At 40.7% G+C, this 19,235-nt stretch overlaps 1 protein-coding gene across 1 annotated transcript in view; it reads left to right on the top strand.

The window, feature by feature from the left end:
• The window catches only part of Slc2a13 (solute carrier family 2 member 13), a 323,576-nt gene that overhangs the window by 225,772 nt on the left and 78,569 nt on the right, over positions 1-19,235 (top strand). The window contains exons 5-6 of the mRNA XM_031353230.1: positions 12,552-12,715; positions 18,787-18,907. Of these exons, the coding sequence (XP_031209090.1) occupies positions 12,552-12,715; positions 18,787-18,907 (285 nt within the window). The remainder of the gene's footprint in view (positions 1-12,551; positions 12,716-18,786; positions 18,908-19,235) is intronic.

Genomic DNA, 19,235 nt, shown 5'->3' with positions numbered 1-19,235 from the left:
AGCAGTGGCAAGAGTCGCCATGTGTTTCTTTACTCCAGGTCTGAGCTCTTTCGTCTTCACACAAACAAGGCTGTCATTCCTCTGCCTTTGTGACAAGAACAAAAAATAAATTATTTTTAAAGGATTTCAGAAAAATACAACAGTGACCTTCACAACAGAGCAATGTTGTTTTCCCATGGAATTATAATAATTATCTCAGGCTCTAGAATTGGTTATCAAAATAGAAGTAACTGCAAGGAAAAGCATACTGGGTCTTAAGAAAAACTCCTACTCAGTGCTAGGTGTACTGGCACATGTCTATATTCTCAACACTAGAGAGGCCCAGGCAGCAGAATTTAGTGCACGTTCTAGGCCAGCCATCGATACGCGAGCTTCAGGCTAGCATGGGTTAGTGTGACTGAGTCAAAATGAGTATGTAAATAAATAACCTCGGGTTAGAAGTCATTCGAGGTGAGCATGCTGGAGCACACCTGTTCTTCCAGCTGAAGAAGCTAAGACCTGCAGAGGACTGCTGTATAATTCAAGGCTATCTTGAACTAAATTAATTCAAAGCCAGTCTCAACCACAGAGTGGAAACCTTATCTCAAAGTGACAAGGAGTTCTAACTAAACAAATAATCAGTAAACAAACAAACAAACAAGAAAAAAACCCTCCTGCTCAGTCTATACTAATTCCTCAGCATACCTTAGCTGTGGGAATAATGGACGGTGTAGAGGACTCTCCTTCCCTCTGCTCAAGGCCTCTGAGAGAACCAACCCTCTGGGCAAAGCCTGATGGAGGTATATCTTGGCTGTCCTGGCTTCCCAGTGGAGATGTGGATTTCCTCGGCTTTAATCCTCTAGAAATAGAAATTGAAAAGGAAAATACTTTTCATACAGATAACAAAGAGGTTAGTACAGAGCATGTAGAAATGTGTTGGTGTATTGTGTGTGTCTGTGTGTGTGCATGTGTGTGTGTGTGTGTGTGTGTGTGTATGCTGTGTGTGTGTGTCTCTCTGTGTGTATGCTTTGTCTGTGTGTGTGTCTCTGTGTGTATGCTGTATCTGTGTTTGTCTCTCTGTGTGTGTATGTCTCTGTGTGTGTGTCTGTGTGTGTGTGAGTCTATGTGCGTCTGTGTGTGTGTATGTCTCTGTGTGTGTCTGTGTGTGTGTGAGTCTATGTGCGTCTGTGTGTGTATATCTGTCAGGGTGAATCAAGCACAGTTCTAGAGCTTTTCCATTTAAACATTAAAGAACACAGCACTGTCAGCATGCCCACAACAAGCAGGCAGCCTGACTTACTGTTTAATAATGCACGGGCATGCCAGGCTTCTCTTTGCAGTTCCTTTCCCCGGGGGGCTGTTCCAGCTCAACTAGTTCCCAGGCTATTAAAAATTGATCTGCTTTCTTTCTCTGATATTTGGGGAAAGAGAAATAAAACGTATCCCTAGTAGTTCATCAGTCTTCATTTATTTTAAACTCTCTTCATTTCAAATAAAGCTTTGGAGTGCTTAAGTATATAGAAATGTAATGAAGGAAAATAAACTTTGGAGATCTGGGGAGTGATTCAGAGTGGGAGATGAGCTGGGTTCAAGAACTTCTCGGATGGGTGTGCAAAGGACGGAGCGTGTTCGTTAACAAGGTTGCCTTTAGCATCCCAGCCAGAACCATGCTGGGTGACTGGAATCACCAATTATGTGCTTGGGCGGTGAGAGGATTAAAAGCTGTCTTCATGCACAAGTATCACTCTGCTTTCTCTTTTGGCTTGTAGCTTGGGGAGCCTGATGGTCTCCCCGATCCTTTCACCTTTCATTGTATCTGGTGCCTAATAGACCCTGGAAGTGCACTTTAATAGCATCAGATTGAGACATTTTGCCATTGCTACATTTTACCTTAAAATACGTTTGTATTGTCATTAACACATCTGCATCTTAATTGCTGGTTCAAGCTTCAGAAAATGCTAAGACTGTCCAAAGGCAAACATACAGGTGTCAGTCCCTCGTGATTATTTCATGTTTGCGTTATATAAAATAAAAGTGGATTTAGATCAGTGCTGGAGGATGATGGTGCCCGAATATGTGGCATGTCCTAAGGTATGAAACTTTTCTATTTCATAGAAAAATATTAAGCAATATATACTCATTATAGATTAGAAACTGAGGGAAATAAATAAAATAAAACAAAAATAAAGAGGGCATGCCTAGATAGAAACTGAATGCTAACTGTTTTGTTTGTTGTTGCTGTTGTTTTTTTGTTGTTCCTTTTGAATAGATAAGCTCTACTTTTTTTTCTTTTTCGTACTACCTTTTGCATATTCTTAATCTGTTCTCTCATTTTATGAGGCCATGGAGAATTTGAGTCATGAGTAGAATATGCTAAAGTATATAGTTTTGCATAGTCATACTTTTGTGAACAGGTTCTAAAATGTTACTTTTATACAGAATAAAAAATATTCTCAAGAACTTTGGAGGGCACCACAGCTTAAAATACTTTTCCTTATCCCCTCTCGCTCTGAGCAGTGCTTGTCCTGAAGCAAATGTCATGGCGTGCCCTTTTCTCAAACACTTAAAGACTCCTGAGAGGAATTTTAAATAGACTGTCACCTTTATCCCTCTGGTCTGCTCTAATGAGGTGTTAGAGAGACACAAGTTGAAGCAAGAGAAGCAATAAATGATGAAGGAAGATATAGTTTCTGTAACCATTAGGATTAAAATCTCATAAGTTATTTATAGTCATTTTTTTTAAGTCCTGTTTTGGGAGCTGGAGAGATGGCTCTGTTAGTAAAGGGCTGGCCCTGAAAGCTGGAGAGATGGCTCTGTTAGTAAAGGGCTGGCCCTGAAAACATGAAGCCTGGTTTCTGGTCCCCAGTATCCATGTTAAAAATTCAGGTACAATGAGGAAACCTGCCTGAGGGATATAATCCCAGCACTGGGCTAGGGATGGAGCCGGGCAAATCCTGGCATTGACTACCCAGCCTAGATTAAAATTGAGCGTTGGCTTCAGAGAGAGCAGGTTTCAATGGGTGAATAAAGTGGAGCATAACTGAACAAGACATCTGGCATCCACATGTGCACCTACACGCATGTCACACACCCACATGAACACATTCACGACATGAACACATAGGGAGAAATCTTGTTCTCAGACCAGGAGGATGCCAGGAACACAGGCTGGCCTGTGAGACAGGAAGTACTGTGATGGAGATGAGAAGGAGAGCGTGGAGCAGTGCTTAGTAAAGCTAAGACCTTCAGGACACCCCGACTCTTCCAGCTCACCCTGCTGCCGGGATTTCTCAATTCCTGCAAACCCTTTGGGCGTTGTTGAGCTGCTTTAAATTCAATGTCATTATAATTATTTTTAGATTCAAATTTAGTTTTAAAAAAATGTTCCATTATGCACTTTAGAAAGGTGAAGCTTTGTGATCCATGTATCTTGTGTCCATAAAGATAACCATAAAGGAGAAAGGAGTTTCCGGTCATGTTATGCTTTGCCTAAACATTTAGTAAATGCCTGCAAAGAGTCAGCAGGCTGTGCTAGCAGCTGCAAGCATGAACCACACGTGGACTATCCTTTCAGGAGTGTCCGTTTAGTACAAGACGTAGGTGTAGCTATTAAAGCAACTGTGATGTCAGAGAAACGTGATGTGTGTTATCAGAAATACACATGAATTTCCTGAGCAAAAAATGCAGGAGAGATGGCTAATATTAATCATCTGCAAAAGTTAATGAGTTCATAAGAGGGATTTGAGTGCTGCCTGGAGTTCATGAATTGTGAGAACTGGTGGTTAAAGCCTGTCCCTCTGATTTCTACACCTCTAGGGGATGAGTCAGGGAACAGAGTGTGGTGAGCACAATGAAATTAGTCTTCACCGAGTGAGAGCACCACATCTTGGGGACTTTCAAGTACATTTTTATTTCTGAATCCCCTTTTAGCTGCTAGCCGGAAGTACACTGGATACAAGTAGTTGTAGTTTGTGTCATGGATGTGACAAAGACAAGCAGCTAAAATATTGAAGAAAGTGAAACAAAAGCCATCAGTGAGGTGGGATGGCGACATAGTTTTCAAAGCACCTTCAGCCCCTCTGAAAACTTGCTGGAAATAGATGTTTCTTAATCCCAAAATTTGAATGAACAAATTAAAGAGATGGAGGCCAGGTTGGGTGGCTGAGTGGGATCTGCGTCCTATTTCAACACACCATAATTGATAACATAATGGTGACTGAACAGGAAATCATACCCATATTCTATGTGAATTTCAGGCTTTAGTTTCTTTTCAATGAGCAATGACTGGAATATAACTGAGAAGAAAGCTAGGGAAAGAATCTCCTAACTTCTTTTTTTTTTAGCATTTTTATTTTTTTTTCCATTTTTTAGTAGATATTTTCTTTATTTCATGTCATATGATATCTCTTTTCCCAGTTTCCCTCCAAGAAAAATAAAAAAAAAATAAAAAAAAAAAAACCAAAAAAATAAAAAACAAACCCTGTTCCTTCCCCCTTCCCCCTGCTCACCACCCCACCCTCTCCCGCTTACTGGCCCTGGCATTCCCCTACACTGGGGCATAGAACCTTCACAGGACCAAGAGTCTCTCCTGCTCTTGATGACTGACTAGGCCATCCTCTGTTATATATATATTGCTGGAGCCATGAGTCCCATCATGTGTACTCTTTGGTTGGTGGTTTAGTCCCTGGGAGCTCTGAGGGTACTGGTTAGTTCATATTGTTCGTCCTAAGGGGCTGCAAACCCTTCAGGTCCTTGGGTCCTTTCTCTAGCTCCTTCATTGGGGACCCTGTGCTCAGTCCAATGGATGGCTGTGAGCCTCTACTTCTGTATCCATTCCTCTGTTAAGGGACATCTGGGTTGTTTCTAGTTTCTGGATATTATAAATAAGGCTGCTATGAACATAGTGGAGCGAACATGTGTCCTTATTACATGCTGGAGCATCTTCTGGGTATATTAGTCAGGTACTGTCAGAGCCTCTCAGGAGACAGTTCCTGTCAGCCAGCACTTGCTGGTATTCACAATAGTGTCTGGGTTTGGTGACTGAATATGGGAAGGATTCCCAGGTGGAGCAGTCACAGGATTTTCCTTCCTTCAGTCTCTGCTCCATAGTTACTCTCTGCAACTCCTTCCGTGGGTATTTTGTTCCCCCTTTTAAGAAGGAATGAAATGTCCACACTTTGGTTTTCCTTTTTCTTGAGTTTCTTGTGGTTTGTGGATTGTACTTTGAGTATTCCTATCTTCTGGGCTAATATCCACTTATCAGAGAGTGCATACCATGTGTGTTCTTTTGTGATTGGGTTACCTCACTCAGGGTGATATTCTCCAGATCCATCAATTTCCCTAAAAATTTCATAAATTCATTGTTTTTAATAGCTTAGTAGTACTCCATTGTGTAGATGTACCACAATTTCTGTATCCATTCCTCTGTTGAGGGACATCTGGGTTGTTTCTAGTTTCTGGATGTTATAAATAAGGCTGCTATGAATATAGTGGAGCGAGCATGTGTCCTTATTACATGTTGGAGCATCTTTTGGATATATGCCCAGGAGTGGTATAGCTGGTTCCTCTGGTAGAACTATGTCCAATTTCCAGAGGAACCACCAAACTGATTTCCAGAGTGGTTGTACCAGCTTGCAATTCCACCAGCAATGAAGGAGTGTTCCTCTTTCTCCACAACCTCTCCAGCATCTGCTGTCATCTGAGTTTTTTATCCTAGCCATTCTGACTGGTGTGAGGTGGAATCTCAGGATTGTTTTGATTTGCATTTCCCTGATGACTAAGGATGTTGAACATTTCTTTAGGTGTTTCTCAGCCATTCGGTATTCATCAGTTGAGAATTCTTTGTTTAGCTCTGTACCCCATTTTTAATAGAGTTATTTGGTTCTCTGGAGTCTAACTTCTTGAGTTCTCTGTATAGATTGGATATTAGCCCTCTATCAGATAGAGGATTGGTAAAGATCTTTTCCCAATTTGTTGGTTGCTGTTTTGTCCTATTATTGACAGTGTCTTTTGCCTTACAGAAGCTTCGTAATTTTATGAGGTTCCATTTGTCAATTCTTGATCTTAGAGCATAAGCTATTGGTGTTCTGTTCAGGAAACTTTCCCCTGTGCCTATGTGCTTGAGGCTCTTCCTCGCTTTCTTTTTCATTAGTTTTAGTGTATCTGGTTTTATGTGGAGATCCTTGATCCACTTGGACTTGAGTTTTGTACGAGTTAGGAATGGATCAATTTGCATTCTTCTACATGCTAACCCCCAGTTGAGCCAGCACCTATTTCTCCTTCTTTACCTCTGAATTGTTACAGTGTCTCACAGCATTGTTTTACCTCATACCCCTTGCCTCTCCAGAGAATAGGGGTCTGTTCTTAGTATAACTGACTTTATCATTTGTATTTTATTGAGTTATAGTTAAATTATGTAATTACAGTACCATAGAAATGGATTTGGAGTAGTCGCCCATAGCCATATCCACACAGCTTGACAACTGGGAGGTGTGAGCCCAAGTGGAGCTCCCAAATGTCCAGTCCCCAGTGTCCAGTGTAAGAATGCTTTATGGAAAAATTGAATAGATTTTTCTAGCACATTGGTGAATTGAAGGTCAGATTAGAGCACATCCGTATTATTAGTGAGAAGTAAAGGTGGGTCAGGCTGGTGAGGGAGGTCCTTCCTGTGGTCTACCGAGAAGCAATGTCAATAGGAGCTGCTAAGACAGAGGGACTTCCTGATGGGAACATCAGGAACTGCAGAAGGTATTTGCCATTGTCACATTTTTTCCCATGGTTTGGCCTGAAAACTAATAAAAGTGTTTAAACTTTGAAAATTCTTATGATGTATTAAATATGGCTGTTAATTACTTTTTTCAATGGTTAACACGAGTTTTGGATTACAACTTTATTACAGGTTAGCATGAAATATAATTCACTGGCATGTTAGCTCAGAACTCAGGCCTGACCTGATATAGGCACAATCTTAATTTCTGGCTTTCTAACTTTTATCTTTGCCTTTGTATCTTGCATTTGTGTTCTAGCACAGAGAGGAAAGATACACAAAATATCTTTGAAAGTTTTAAAACAACTCTTAATGTCTTGATTAAGATATTTTCTTAAAGTTGTTGGTTTATTTTTCATAGATGTCCCTATTTTATTTCAACAGGAAACTATTCTTCAATTAAGAGAATCTCTCTCTCTCTCTCTCTCTCTCTCTCTCTCTCTCTCTCTCTCTCTCTCTCTCTCTCTCTCTCGTTCCCACTATTGATGTCTTTCTTTGGGGGAGAGAGTTAATTGGTTTTGAGACAGCATCTTATTTTGAAGTCCCAGGTTCTCAAATGCTGAGATCATTGTCATGCCATTTTTAACTGTGCATACCCTCTTAGCTATGACATATAAACATAGACTGATGTAGGAGCTAATAAAAGAGCCCCCAAAATGAAACTTATATGTGGATCTTCTAGGACTGATAATTGATCAGCTGCACTCTAATTTGCTTTTCGCATTGACCAGAGGACATTCCAGTCCAAACATAGCCCATTAAGTTCAGAAAGCCAGCCAGCACCAGTGCCAACTGGTAGAAGCTGTCTGTAATACTAGGGCAACCAAGTGTGGTGTCATGTTAATGTATTTGTGACAAAATGTGTGCAAGTTGAACTTAGACTACTTAAGACAGCACTCACTGCAAGGAAGAACATGTCCTATGTGCTTTTGATGTATGACAGCAATATTCTTATAGGTTTTTTTTTGTTTTTTGTGGCTAGGAGAGTTTGTTTTTCATTTTCTAAGAAAGATATCGCTATCATTTTCTGTTCTGTGTCAGCGACTGAAACACTGGGGGCTAACCTGCTGAGACAGGCTTCGCTGGATTCCTTTGTCTCTTCCACCATTCATCCTCATTGACCACAAGTGTACTTGCTGTTATCTTCTTTTATTTTTTATATAATCATTTAGATTATAATATGATTAAAACATCTCTCCCTTACTTTTCTCCACTCCAGGTCCTCCCACATGCCCCTCCCCAACCCCCTTCACATTCATAGATCTTTTCTCACTATTTGTCATCACATGCTCGTGTGTGTGTGTGTGTGTGTGTATGTGTGTGTTCTGACCAATAGTCTTTTAACTTCTTAAATTATAATGATTCTTAATTATTTTTGATAGTCTGTGCTAAATAAATCTAAGTAACTTAATAAATCATTAATATATCTGTCCACTCTGGATTGACAGAATAAGGAAAGGTGTAGCTTTAAGAAGTTAAAGAACGGAGTTTTGAAAGTTCTTAAGACATGCTTCGTGAGCATGTTGATTTAATATATAAATTCTGTTAAATATGTGACTAGTTGTCCACACTCCTTCACTGCTTCTTAAAAGTTGCTCTATTTTTTTTTTTTTTTAGCCATTTGCCTGTTATTTAAAATTCAAATTCTGAAGGCGTACCTCGCAGCTGAGACAGCAGCGCATGCGCAGACCCCGCCTCTTTTGTTCTTCAGCCCCTCCCAGGAGCTAGGACAGAGCTGAGGGCTGAGGATGGCTGTCCAAGGCTTGCTTTGGGGATTTGAGAGGGCCAAGGCTGCCCAGGGCTTCTCTTTCTTTGTGGAATGTGAGAGGGCCGAGGCTGCCCTAGGGCTTCTCTTTCTTTGGGGAATGTGAGAGGGCTGAGGATGCCCAGGGAGCTTTGGAAGAAGAAGATGCTTTATTTGAATAAACAAATCCTGCTTCAAGTCAAAATGAGAATACCTTTTCTGTTCCTGTGTTCTTAAACTAAGGGGGTAGGGAGTTCTCAGGCTTTGTCTAAGTTTTAAATGAAGGCCTAGTCCCTTGAAAATTCAAACTATTGCATAAAGGTTTAGAAGGTAGTAAGTTTAGTGGGAGCCAGTCACATAAAACACTGATGGACATACATAGAACAAACTTAGATTTTTCAGGAATGTGGCTGCAACTACAGATGATCATACTAAACAAATTAGACCAGTCTCCTTGAAACAAAATACTGCATGTTCCCTTTCAGTTGTGTTCCTAGATACGTATGTCATGTCATGCTACACAAATGATAAAAATCATGTGTGTCTATGTGACTCGAAGGGAGTGGAATGGCCCAGAAGAGCAAAAAGAATTAGTGGGGCGGGGTGGAGAAAGGTCAGGGGTCAGCCTGGTTTATCTAGAGGACTCTGCATCCTTGCATGAGGATGTCCTGAGGGGACCCAGTAAAGTACACAATGAAAGTGCACCAACGAAAATAAAAAAAAAAAAAAAGCTTTTTAAAAGTTGGCTCACATCATAGTTCACGAAAACACTAGCATTTACATATATTAAACCTTCGATTACAGCTTTATGATTCTTGCAGAGGAGAGTTGAGTCTTGGTTTTTTTAATTAGCCAGCCAGTCTGCATATGTTTAACTGGTGAGCTGAGGTCATTTGAATCGAAGTTGTAATTGAGAAAGCCTGGTAATTTTTTGTTAAGTTTGTCACTTCTCCTGACGTTAGCGGGTTTCTAGTTCACTGTGGCCGACATGATGGGCTCTTTCTTGTCTCTCCGTTACTCGCTTGTTCCTCTCCTAACATTTGCTTTCCTTTTCTCTGCTCCTTTGATCAAACCTTTCCCTCTTCCTACCTTGCTCCTCGGTGTCTTGCCGACATCACTGTCTAGGTACCCACTGATTTCCTCACTTCCCTGCTTGCTTGAGGTCACTGATCCTTTTTGTCAATTTCGAGCCCGTAATCTGGCTCCCTATCCATTTCAGCATCTTGGAAATCGGCAGGGGAGGTTACAGATTTGGGGGGATCCACATTGCCAATAATCCTTGAGATGACAAATCTGTTCCTCCTCCCCACCCTGTAAGCACATAGGCGGAGCCATGCTCAGCACGTGGGCGGAGCTGACATAGGCGGAGCCATGCTCAGCACGTGGGCGGAGCTGTGCTCAGCACATAGGCGGAGCCATGATCAGCAAGTGGGCAGAGCTGTGCTCAGCACGTGGGCGGAGCCATGATCAGCAAGTGTGCAGAGCTGTGCTCAGCACGTGGGCGGAACTGTGCTCAGCACATAGGCGGAGCCGTGCTCAGCACGTGGGCGGAGCTGTGCTCAGCAAGGCTTCCTCCTTGGAACTTGGGTTTGGATGTTAAGATCCTCTTATAGATTTCTGATATTCATCCTTTTTCTTCTGTTGAAATAGAGTCTTTTTCTTTCTTGATACTTCTGTTTCAACAGGTCAGACAAAGGCGGTTCCTAGCCTGTCACTCTATCCAGACGTCCCCCAGAGAAATCTGCTCATAGAACAAGTGTCTTTTTGAGATTTCTCTTCCAATTCCATTTGATTACTTCATTGCCTGTAAGACAAGAGTCCAAACATGACTGCTTTCAGGGGTTACTCATTGCAGGCATGGGTGTGGGGGACTGGACAGCATCTGCTTAGATTCACTGTGCATTCAGCCCACAGGAAATACCAGGATTCTGGATGAACCATCTCTGTCCTTTGTGTATGTCCAATGTTCCATCTTCACTACCATTCCAGACTGCCTGCTAGAAAATCCCTATGGTCCTTCATGGCAGAGCAACCGTTAAATTTCATGGAGGCACATTGCACATTACATGAAATTGTTCTTTTCTTTATTCCACACTGTAAAATAAAATGATTTCCTTACATTTTTATTCTCTAATACCAACCTGTGACCAGTTTATTCTCTAGTACCAACAACAAGCGTGTCTTGAAGACAGCAATATACAATCCATAAATAAATCCATAAATAAATGTTCAACACATGAAGACTTTTATTACCTGGACAATAGACTGCAAATGATTACAACAGAATTCAGATTTTTGAATCCCAGGACCCTGTCTGATCATGTTGCCCCCAAAGCTCTTGTAAGACCATAGTTTTGGTTGTGAGCCTCGCCTTTAACGGCTGAGCCATCTCTGAAGACAGCTGTAGCAAATTATGCCTGAGTGAGCAGGAAGGAGGGGCCAGCAGAGGTCCTGAGTCCAACAGCAGCCACACACATGATGGCTCCCAGCCATCTGTACAGCTACAATGTACTCATACACATAATATAAATAAAATAAATCTTAAAATAAAAAGACCATAGTTTTGTACCTATATAACCTTGTATTTTAAGTAAACACAAACAATTTAATACTACTCTCTTTTGCATTCTGTCAAGTAATTCCGATAATTTTTCAAGTTCCAAGTAAACATTTTAAACATTAAAACAGCCTCGTTTAGCTTTCTCTAGCTCCTTTTGTTGAGAGTGATTCTGTCCAGTGTGTCAGTTCTGGTTGCTAGAACACTGGGAAGACCCTGGCATGGCGTACGTAGCATACAGGTACCAAGGCATTTCAGCATTGCACAGTAGAGTTTTCCTGAACAGTTCTGCCTTGTAAGACTGAGTGTTCATTTTCATCTGCAGATGGCACAAAGACCCTTGCTATACAGACTTCTCTATCAATGTGTGCAGTGGCACTTGAAAATTGTTCTTGAAAAAAGCACCGTTCAAATGGAACAGATCGCTTTCACAGATTTATTTTTTTTTATCGCTTTATCTTCTGAAAACATTCACCATATTCATGACAGGGGCTATTCCACTGGGGATCTGTGGTACTGAAACAGCTGTCATCATTCGGAATCTTCACATTGCTAATGCAATTGCTACTGTGATCAGTAAAACATATCCTTGATGCTGCACAGTAGTTTATAAATTTGGGTTGCTATTTTTAAAGAGAAAGATACAGCGTCAAGATGCATGAGCTGTGATGATGTTAATATTTCATATAAGAAGCATCCTCATTAGATTAAAACCGAGTAACAAGCCATCGATGAATCAGAGATGCATGTTTAAGGCAGATTTTTATCTTTGAAATATTATGTAAGTATTGAATAATATCTCGAAGCTATAGGGTTTTTTGTTTGGTTGGGTTTTTTGCTATGAAAATCGCCAGCTTGATTTTGCATACTGCTCAAACACCCACTGTCAACGATGTGTTAATAATACCTTCTGTCTATACCTTCTAGAAAACTCCAAAGCTAGGCAAAGCCACAGTTCAGAGTGTGCTCTTGGTGTTCAAATCCTTCGTAAGAAAATTGTTGTCTCATTCCAATAAACAAGAAAAATAGGCCATGCTGGAGGCTTAACCTCGCAGAAAAACACAATCTCCCAGAAACCATCAAACCACTCTCCTGTGCATATGTCAGTCAGTGCCTCCTCTTCTACAAAGCTCTACATCCTGATACGCACTTCCCACGGGGCTTCTCTGCAGAGATCCTTCACATGTTCTACCAACACCATGGCCCCATTTTGTCTAGTCAAGTCCCTCCGTAGTCTTAGAGCTTATCCGTGATGGCTTTAGTGAACCTGTTGGCTGCTGCTGCATCAAGGATGGGACATTCTGCCTTGGAAGCACTCAGCCTTCTCTCTGGAATAACTGCCTAACAACGGTTCTTCCATGTGATCCTGTAAAGGGCTGACATGAATTCTTGTAACAATGCTGTTAGTGTAGTTAGCCGATTTTTCAGGTGGCTGCATCTCTCCGTGCGGTTGACAGTTTCCTTGAATGACTACCAACACCAACCAGTCTGTTCTTTGCTTGCAGGTACTACAGCGCAACCATCCTGCAGATGTCAGGCGTTGAAGATGACAGACTTGCAATATGGCTGGCTTCAATCACAGCGCTCACTAACTTCATTTTCACACTAGTGGGAGTCTGGCTTGTCGAGAAAGTGGGTCGCAGGAAGCTTACCTTTGGTAGTTTGGCAGGTAGGTGTCTGGATGTCGAATCCTGCTTTAAAATACTAAATATTAAATTTCTAATAGTGACAGTGATTCTCTCAAGATTCTGCGAGTGATTTTTGAGCCAAGCAGCCCAAACATAGAATGATGGACAGAAAGCAAGTAAATAAAAGGTAAGAGCCTTCAACCAGTTCGGCCGTAAGTGGCTAGAAACACCATGATGCAGAGGCACTATAAGGACACATTTACTGAGGACATGTTTCTGTCAATGGTTGGAGAGCTGCTTTGAGAAGCAAAGGTGAAGACCATTGCCACAGTGTTCTCTGCTCTTGCTTGAAAAGCTTGTCATTTACAATCTTATTTTGCAACGCTGTAGTTTTGAATTTGGAATAGTGTGGAAGCAAATATTGGAATCTTCCTTCACAGAGCAAGGAAAGACTTATTAAAAATATTGAAACAGGCCTAAATTCTAGGACAAAATCTGATTGGTCAAGTACGTGTTAATATGCTAGCAAAAAAAGGAGAAACACAAATGTCTTTTGGGTTCAAAGTTGACCCTTTCACCAGTTGTTTCTCTGTAAAGGGCTCAGTAAAGGGAACCACCTTTAACATTGTCTTTACACGGTTAGGTCAAGTATTTTTTTTTAATGTACAAACACATTTGGCTGTATTCCCACAGCAACTTTATATTTGGAGCAAAATGTATGTTTTATACACTCAGACACAACAATTTTAGAGTAGCATTTATTAAAATCTGTCTAAACAGAATTATATCTAAAACAAAATCCCAGCACTTGGGAAGCAGAGGCAGGTGGATTTCCGAGTTTGAGGCCAGCCTGGTCTACAGAGTGAGTTCCAGGACAGCCAGGGCTGTCCTGTCTTGAAAAACCAAAAAAAAAAAAAAAAAAAAAATTCATCTCACAAAAACTGCTTTAGCACTTACCACAGTTTTTGGTGTGAAAATGCATTCTGATTTCCAAAATCAGTGACTGGGGGTTTGATCCTTCCTTTCTGGAGTGAGTAGGATGATGGTCCCACTCCCATTCTCACAGTGATAGTCGGAAATCCTGTTTCCATTGGGCAGAAGTTCACTTCAAGTGTTAGCACCAAAGCAAAAGTGAAGGGTCGCCTAGGGTTCAGGGTGATGCATAGGAGCCCCAAATTAAGTGAAGACAAGTGAGGGACAGGAGAAGGTTTTAAAGCAGACATTTATACCTGCTGAAGTAAGAAGTGTTTAGCCTAGAGAAAAGATGCAAAAAGGAGATAAAAGGTTTGTTTGTCTAGCAGATAGTACATGCTAAATATGTCTTTTTTTTTTTTTTTTGACACTGACAGAAGGCCTCCCACTGAGACAGAGCCTCCCACTGAACCTGGAGCTTACAGATTGGCTAGAGTAGCTGCAGGAAACACAAGTGAGACTCCTGTCTCTGGTACTCCAGTCTTAGGATTTTAGGCATAAGCTGCCACACCTGAGTTTTTACCTGGACACTGGCAATTGAGCTCAGGTTCCCAAGCATGCACAGAAAGCACTTAATACCGTCTTTTAGTGTTGGCATGAGCCTCAAGGGTCAGCAAATACAATGTCTAGCACACCTTGTGAATGTGTTTCTAGGACTGCTTCCCCAGTGGTAATCTATCATTTCAAACTAATGAGTTATTCTAATTCATTGATTGACTATGCCTATATATTCACACACACACACACACACACACACACACAACAGTAACACAGTCATGATTTTGGGTTGGACTGGATTCTACATATCTGTAATCCTAGCATTCGGTAGGCAAAGACAGGAGAATCATAAATGTAAGGCCTGCCTTGGTAACATAATGGGATCAAGTCCAGAGCACACTATAAATCAAGATCCTGTCTCAAAATAATAATAAGATAATTTTAATAGTGTTGTAATATAACACTATGTAATAGTGAATTGGTGTTAATGAACTTGCGCATCTATGTCAATTCTATAGGCTCTAGAGGAGTAGACGTTGTAGAACTGATATGTATTATAAAGGGACTATTTTAGTCTGGTTTCTGTTGTAAGGTTGGGTACTCCAGCAATGGCCCCCTCACACTGGAGATGCTGAGAACTCCTCAGTCCAGAAGCCTGCATGACTCAGCTCTCTCAATCCAGCCCTGAATGCCTGGAGGATGACGGTATTGCCCCTGACTTTCAGTCAGCAGTTGAAGGCCAGAGAAGCAGCAGCAGCAGTAGCAGCAACAGCAGCAGGGTAGATGCCCTCACCAGCAAAGAGATAAGACAGGCAGACAAAATCAGCAGTCTTCTTAGACCATTTATGTCTCTCATCCCTCCCCCAGCTAATGTACCTATAAGCACCTTTACAGACCTGCCTGGAGCTGAGTCTCTTTGTGATTTCAGATCCAATCAAGTTGAAAACAACTCATCACAAATAACTTGGATAGATCTTATAATACTTTCTTTAAAATTACTGAAAATATTTAATCCTAGATAAAAATTCTAATGCAAAAAATATATAAAATATGTACTAATAAAGAACATTTTGTAGTTTTCAGATTTTTAGTATTTTACTGGCTTGTTTGAGATAATTGAATTTTTTTTGCAAATTTTATAACAATTTCTTCTTTCAATGATCAGTAGAAGGTGCTATCTAAAGAGAGGTATTGGTACTAAGTCTTAGAGAAATATCAACACTATTTTTTTCATCATATATTTCTGCAGTGAATAATTCATGAAAATGTCTCTAATAGGTTCTATCCCTCAGCATGGACAAGGCTATGTATTTGAAAGTGTGGTCCTTGGACCCTGTCTCAGCCTCTAACAATAAGGTCTGCAGCACATGCATCTTCCCCTTGTAGAACCCAGCCACATCTATATGAGAGCTGAGGGCTTGAAAAACATTACTTCTACTGAGCATTTACAGAGAACATTTATTAGGAGAGTGTCACCAAAATTCCAGAGTCCACCAGTGTACTTGGTTAACAGAAATGATAAAAAAAAAAAAAAAAAAAAAAAAAAAAAAAAAACCAAAACAGGGTCCCAGACCTTAGCACAACTGATTCCATGATAGAAATACCAATCAGGCTGTAAAACTAAATGAAGAGCTAATCCATCAAAGTCCATAGTTCTAGGAGAGTATCAAAATGTACTAACCACGCTTTAGGCTTCTGTGGTCCCAATTCTGGCTAATTGTTCTGGCTAACTGGAGTAGGTCCACCCAGACATGGTTTTTCATGATTAAAAGCTTCCTCTGAGAAAGCCTTGGGGCCACACTGGAGTCCTGAACATCCAGTGTAGTTTATGGCCAGCTAATAAAGACTTGCTATTGGCTTAAACCAAAGTCTGAGCAGTCCTCTCTGAATAGCCCACAACATCTCTCTTAAAAAAAAGTAAAGACCATAACAAAGCCTTCAGTCCTAAGACATCACGTATGAGCTTCAAATGAATCTGTCGACGAAGGCTATAGTATAGTACCATTGCATACTAACACATTCTAACAACATGGGTGATTCGGGCAGTTTTATGATAAAACAGAAGGAAGCAAACTAAAGGGTTCTTTAAGGTAATTTTCGAACTAATACCATAAACAGAATTATTTAAGAAGCTATGCTCCCTGTGATGTTTATTATGATCTAACGGCTTTTATCCTTGCCTGAGTGGTACAGCCTCCTGAGGAGCTCTGACACCCAGGCCCCATCTTCTCCGGGCATGACTCTGAGGTCAGGGTACATCCCAGAATTCCCTCCAATTGAAAGCCAAGGACTATAGATGTTCCTCATGCACTTAACTGGCTTTTAAAGATTTACTTCCTTTAAAATTGGATTAAGATAAAAATCAATGTGGCATCCAGTGGTTGCTGGTCCAGAACCTATGGTCTTTGGAGTCCCAAGTGGCCCAGATGATGCAGGAGTTCTAGCATTTGGGGTTCAGAGCATACCAGATGGTAAAGGAGCTCCAGCCATCAGGGTTCAGGGTGTCCCAGATGATGCATGACCTCTAGTTGTTGAGAGGTCACTGGGTCCAGGATGACTCGGTCACTGCGTCCAGGATGACCCAGTCCCTGCAGTTTTCATGTTGGAAGGCTTTTAGGAGCAGGTGCTTCAGGCTTGCTCTTAGCTTTCCAGATTCCCCCACACTAAGCATTGAAATTTGAGAGTCTTGGTCAAAAATAGCCAATGTTGCAAAAGCTATTTGTCCTAGGCAGTATCTCCTGAGATAGGTGTGTATTTGAAACATATAATTTAAATGTTTCCTATTTGAAAATGTGCTGGGCCTACTGTCCAATAGCTAAGATAATATAGTACATGAAGATCCCTAATAGTGTGTGATACATTTTTATGGACATTGGTTCTTTAGCAACATTATAAAGGAAGATAACATCTTTATTTCTCATCTTAAAGTGTCAAAGTTTCCTGATTTCATAGCAATGAGCTATGACAGTAACTGGGGAAGACAGCCATGTACTTATGTTCTTCAGTTGACAAATTGACAGGAGAAGTCATGGTATATTTTGTTTGTTTTGTTTTAGAAGACTCTTCAATACAAAACTATCTCTTTTGTGTCTCAATTCAGAGTTTGATAACCTTATGAGAAACATAACATCTCATATTTTTACTAGTTGCTTTGTTAACTACAGGGGTCTCCAGTTTGACAGTAGACCTGTGGTCATCCTTAATCCTATCCTGTCTCCCAATACACACACTTGACCTTCTCTATGTTGTTTGAAAGTCTGTTTCTCTGTACAGTCTAACAATTGTGTAGTAATTCACATTTTTATATATTGCATGCCATTACAAAAGATCTTTTAATTAAGTAGTAGCTTGTAAAATTCAAAAATTCTATGTGTGTATTCACTAAGACCCATTTAAAGAAGACAAAATTAATGTGGAGAAGGCCATGTGCTCTGCCCAGAGTCAGAGCTGGGCAGCACCTGAGGCCACCACAGCCCAGCTACTACTGTCCTGGCACATGCTCCTAAGGCTCCTCATTTACTTACTCCTTTAATGATATCTTTGGTTGTATCCTAAGTCACTTGCTTGTCATTTAAGTAAACCCTAGTACCACATACATTCCATCCCTAAGCTCCATACTGTACACATACTGTTCCAGGTCGGTTGCTCAGCTAACACGCAGTCTCTTTCTTCCTGTTACTCTTGCATAGCCTCACAATTCTGTGTCTGGAACAGAAATTGAAAGCTTGGTGTGTGTGTGTGTGTGTGTGGGTGCGTGTGCGTGTGCATGTGTACACGTGCGGAGTGTATGCACGCACATGCATGCACACACATTTGGATGTGTCCGGGACCTTGTGGTAAGCGGGTGCTGTATCTCTGAACTGCATCCCTAGCACACGGCTTTCGAGACAGGGTCTTGCCTTATAGCACAGCCTGGCATAGATTCCTGATCCTCTTCCCTCTGCCTTCCAGGCACTAGAGTTGCAGGAACATCCTTTGAGACCTGGTGACATTTGGTCTTTCCAGCAATAGAAATGATCATGAATCCTGTTTTTTAAAATGAAGAGTTAATGTTCAGTCCCAAGTACTCATAGGAAAGGGGAATGAGTGTTGTGTGGCATATGATTTTGGAACTCTGTTCCTTCTTAATGGGCAGTATCTTTTACCTGCTTTAGAAATAATCAGGCTGGTACTTTATTTTGCTAAATCAAATCTTACCTGATCAAATGCCATTGGGAGAATTTCTTGGCTCTCACAGGAACATTTGCCATACATCTCTCTTCTTTTGTGCTTCTGTTGTGTTAGTTACTTGATAATGAAGTTATTTTCATTGATGGATTTTTTTAAATTTATAATCAAACTTAGATTTTTTTTTTTTTTGGTTTTCTCTGCTTATTGTTTCATTCTTAGAAAATCATTACCAATTTACTCTGGCTAACAACTAGATTTGCTTTGAATTCTGCTTTCTTTGAGTCTCACAATGGGTGTGTGCAAGTGAGTTCTTCTGTCCATTAGTTTACATAGTAAAGCACTTTTAATTGAGGGAAGATAAATCAAGGAGTGTTATCCAGGGCTACAATGTCAAACCAAGTCTGTGTTGAAATAACACTGTCAGTGCTCTTCAGTAAAAAGCATATTATTGTTGTTGTTGTTTTATTTTTAGGTACCACAGTAGCACTTATTATTCTTGCCTTGGGATTTCTGCTCTCAGCTCAGGTCTCACCACAGGTCACTTTCCGACCAACGGCTCCTTCGGGTCAAAATACCACCTGCACAGGATACAGGTGAGAATCTATTAGATTCCCTCTTCTTCACCCAATGGCGATCGCTTTTATTTGCTTTTAGTATTTCTAAAATACAAATGAATAGGAGATTCCTGAGTTTTCAGGCTTATGTCTGAAGGGACTGTGATGGAAAAAGCAGTCAGGAACCATCTATATGGGAACTATAATCTTCAAAGACAGAATATTAAAAAGTGAAGAAAAATGAGGTGTGTAACACATTGGTGATGTTCTAAAAACTAAGATTGGGGATTCACACTTTAATCAGTAATATAGCGATATTATACTACTATTATATATCAGTAATATAGCGATATTATACTACTATTAT

This window comes from Mastomys coucha, unplaced genomic scaffold (genome assembly GCF_008632895.1).
Source record: "Mastomys coucha isolate ucsf_1 unplaced genomic scaffold, UCSF_Mcou_1 pScaffold11, whole genome shotgun sequence".
Lineage (NCBI taxonomy): Eukaryota > Metazoa > Chordata > Mammalia > Rodentia > Muridae > Mastomys > Mastomys coucha.
The sequence above is the reverse complement of the archived record's forward strand: the minus strand, read 5'-3'. Positions and strand labels throughout refer to the sequence as shown.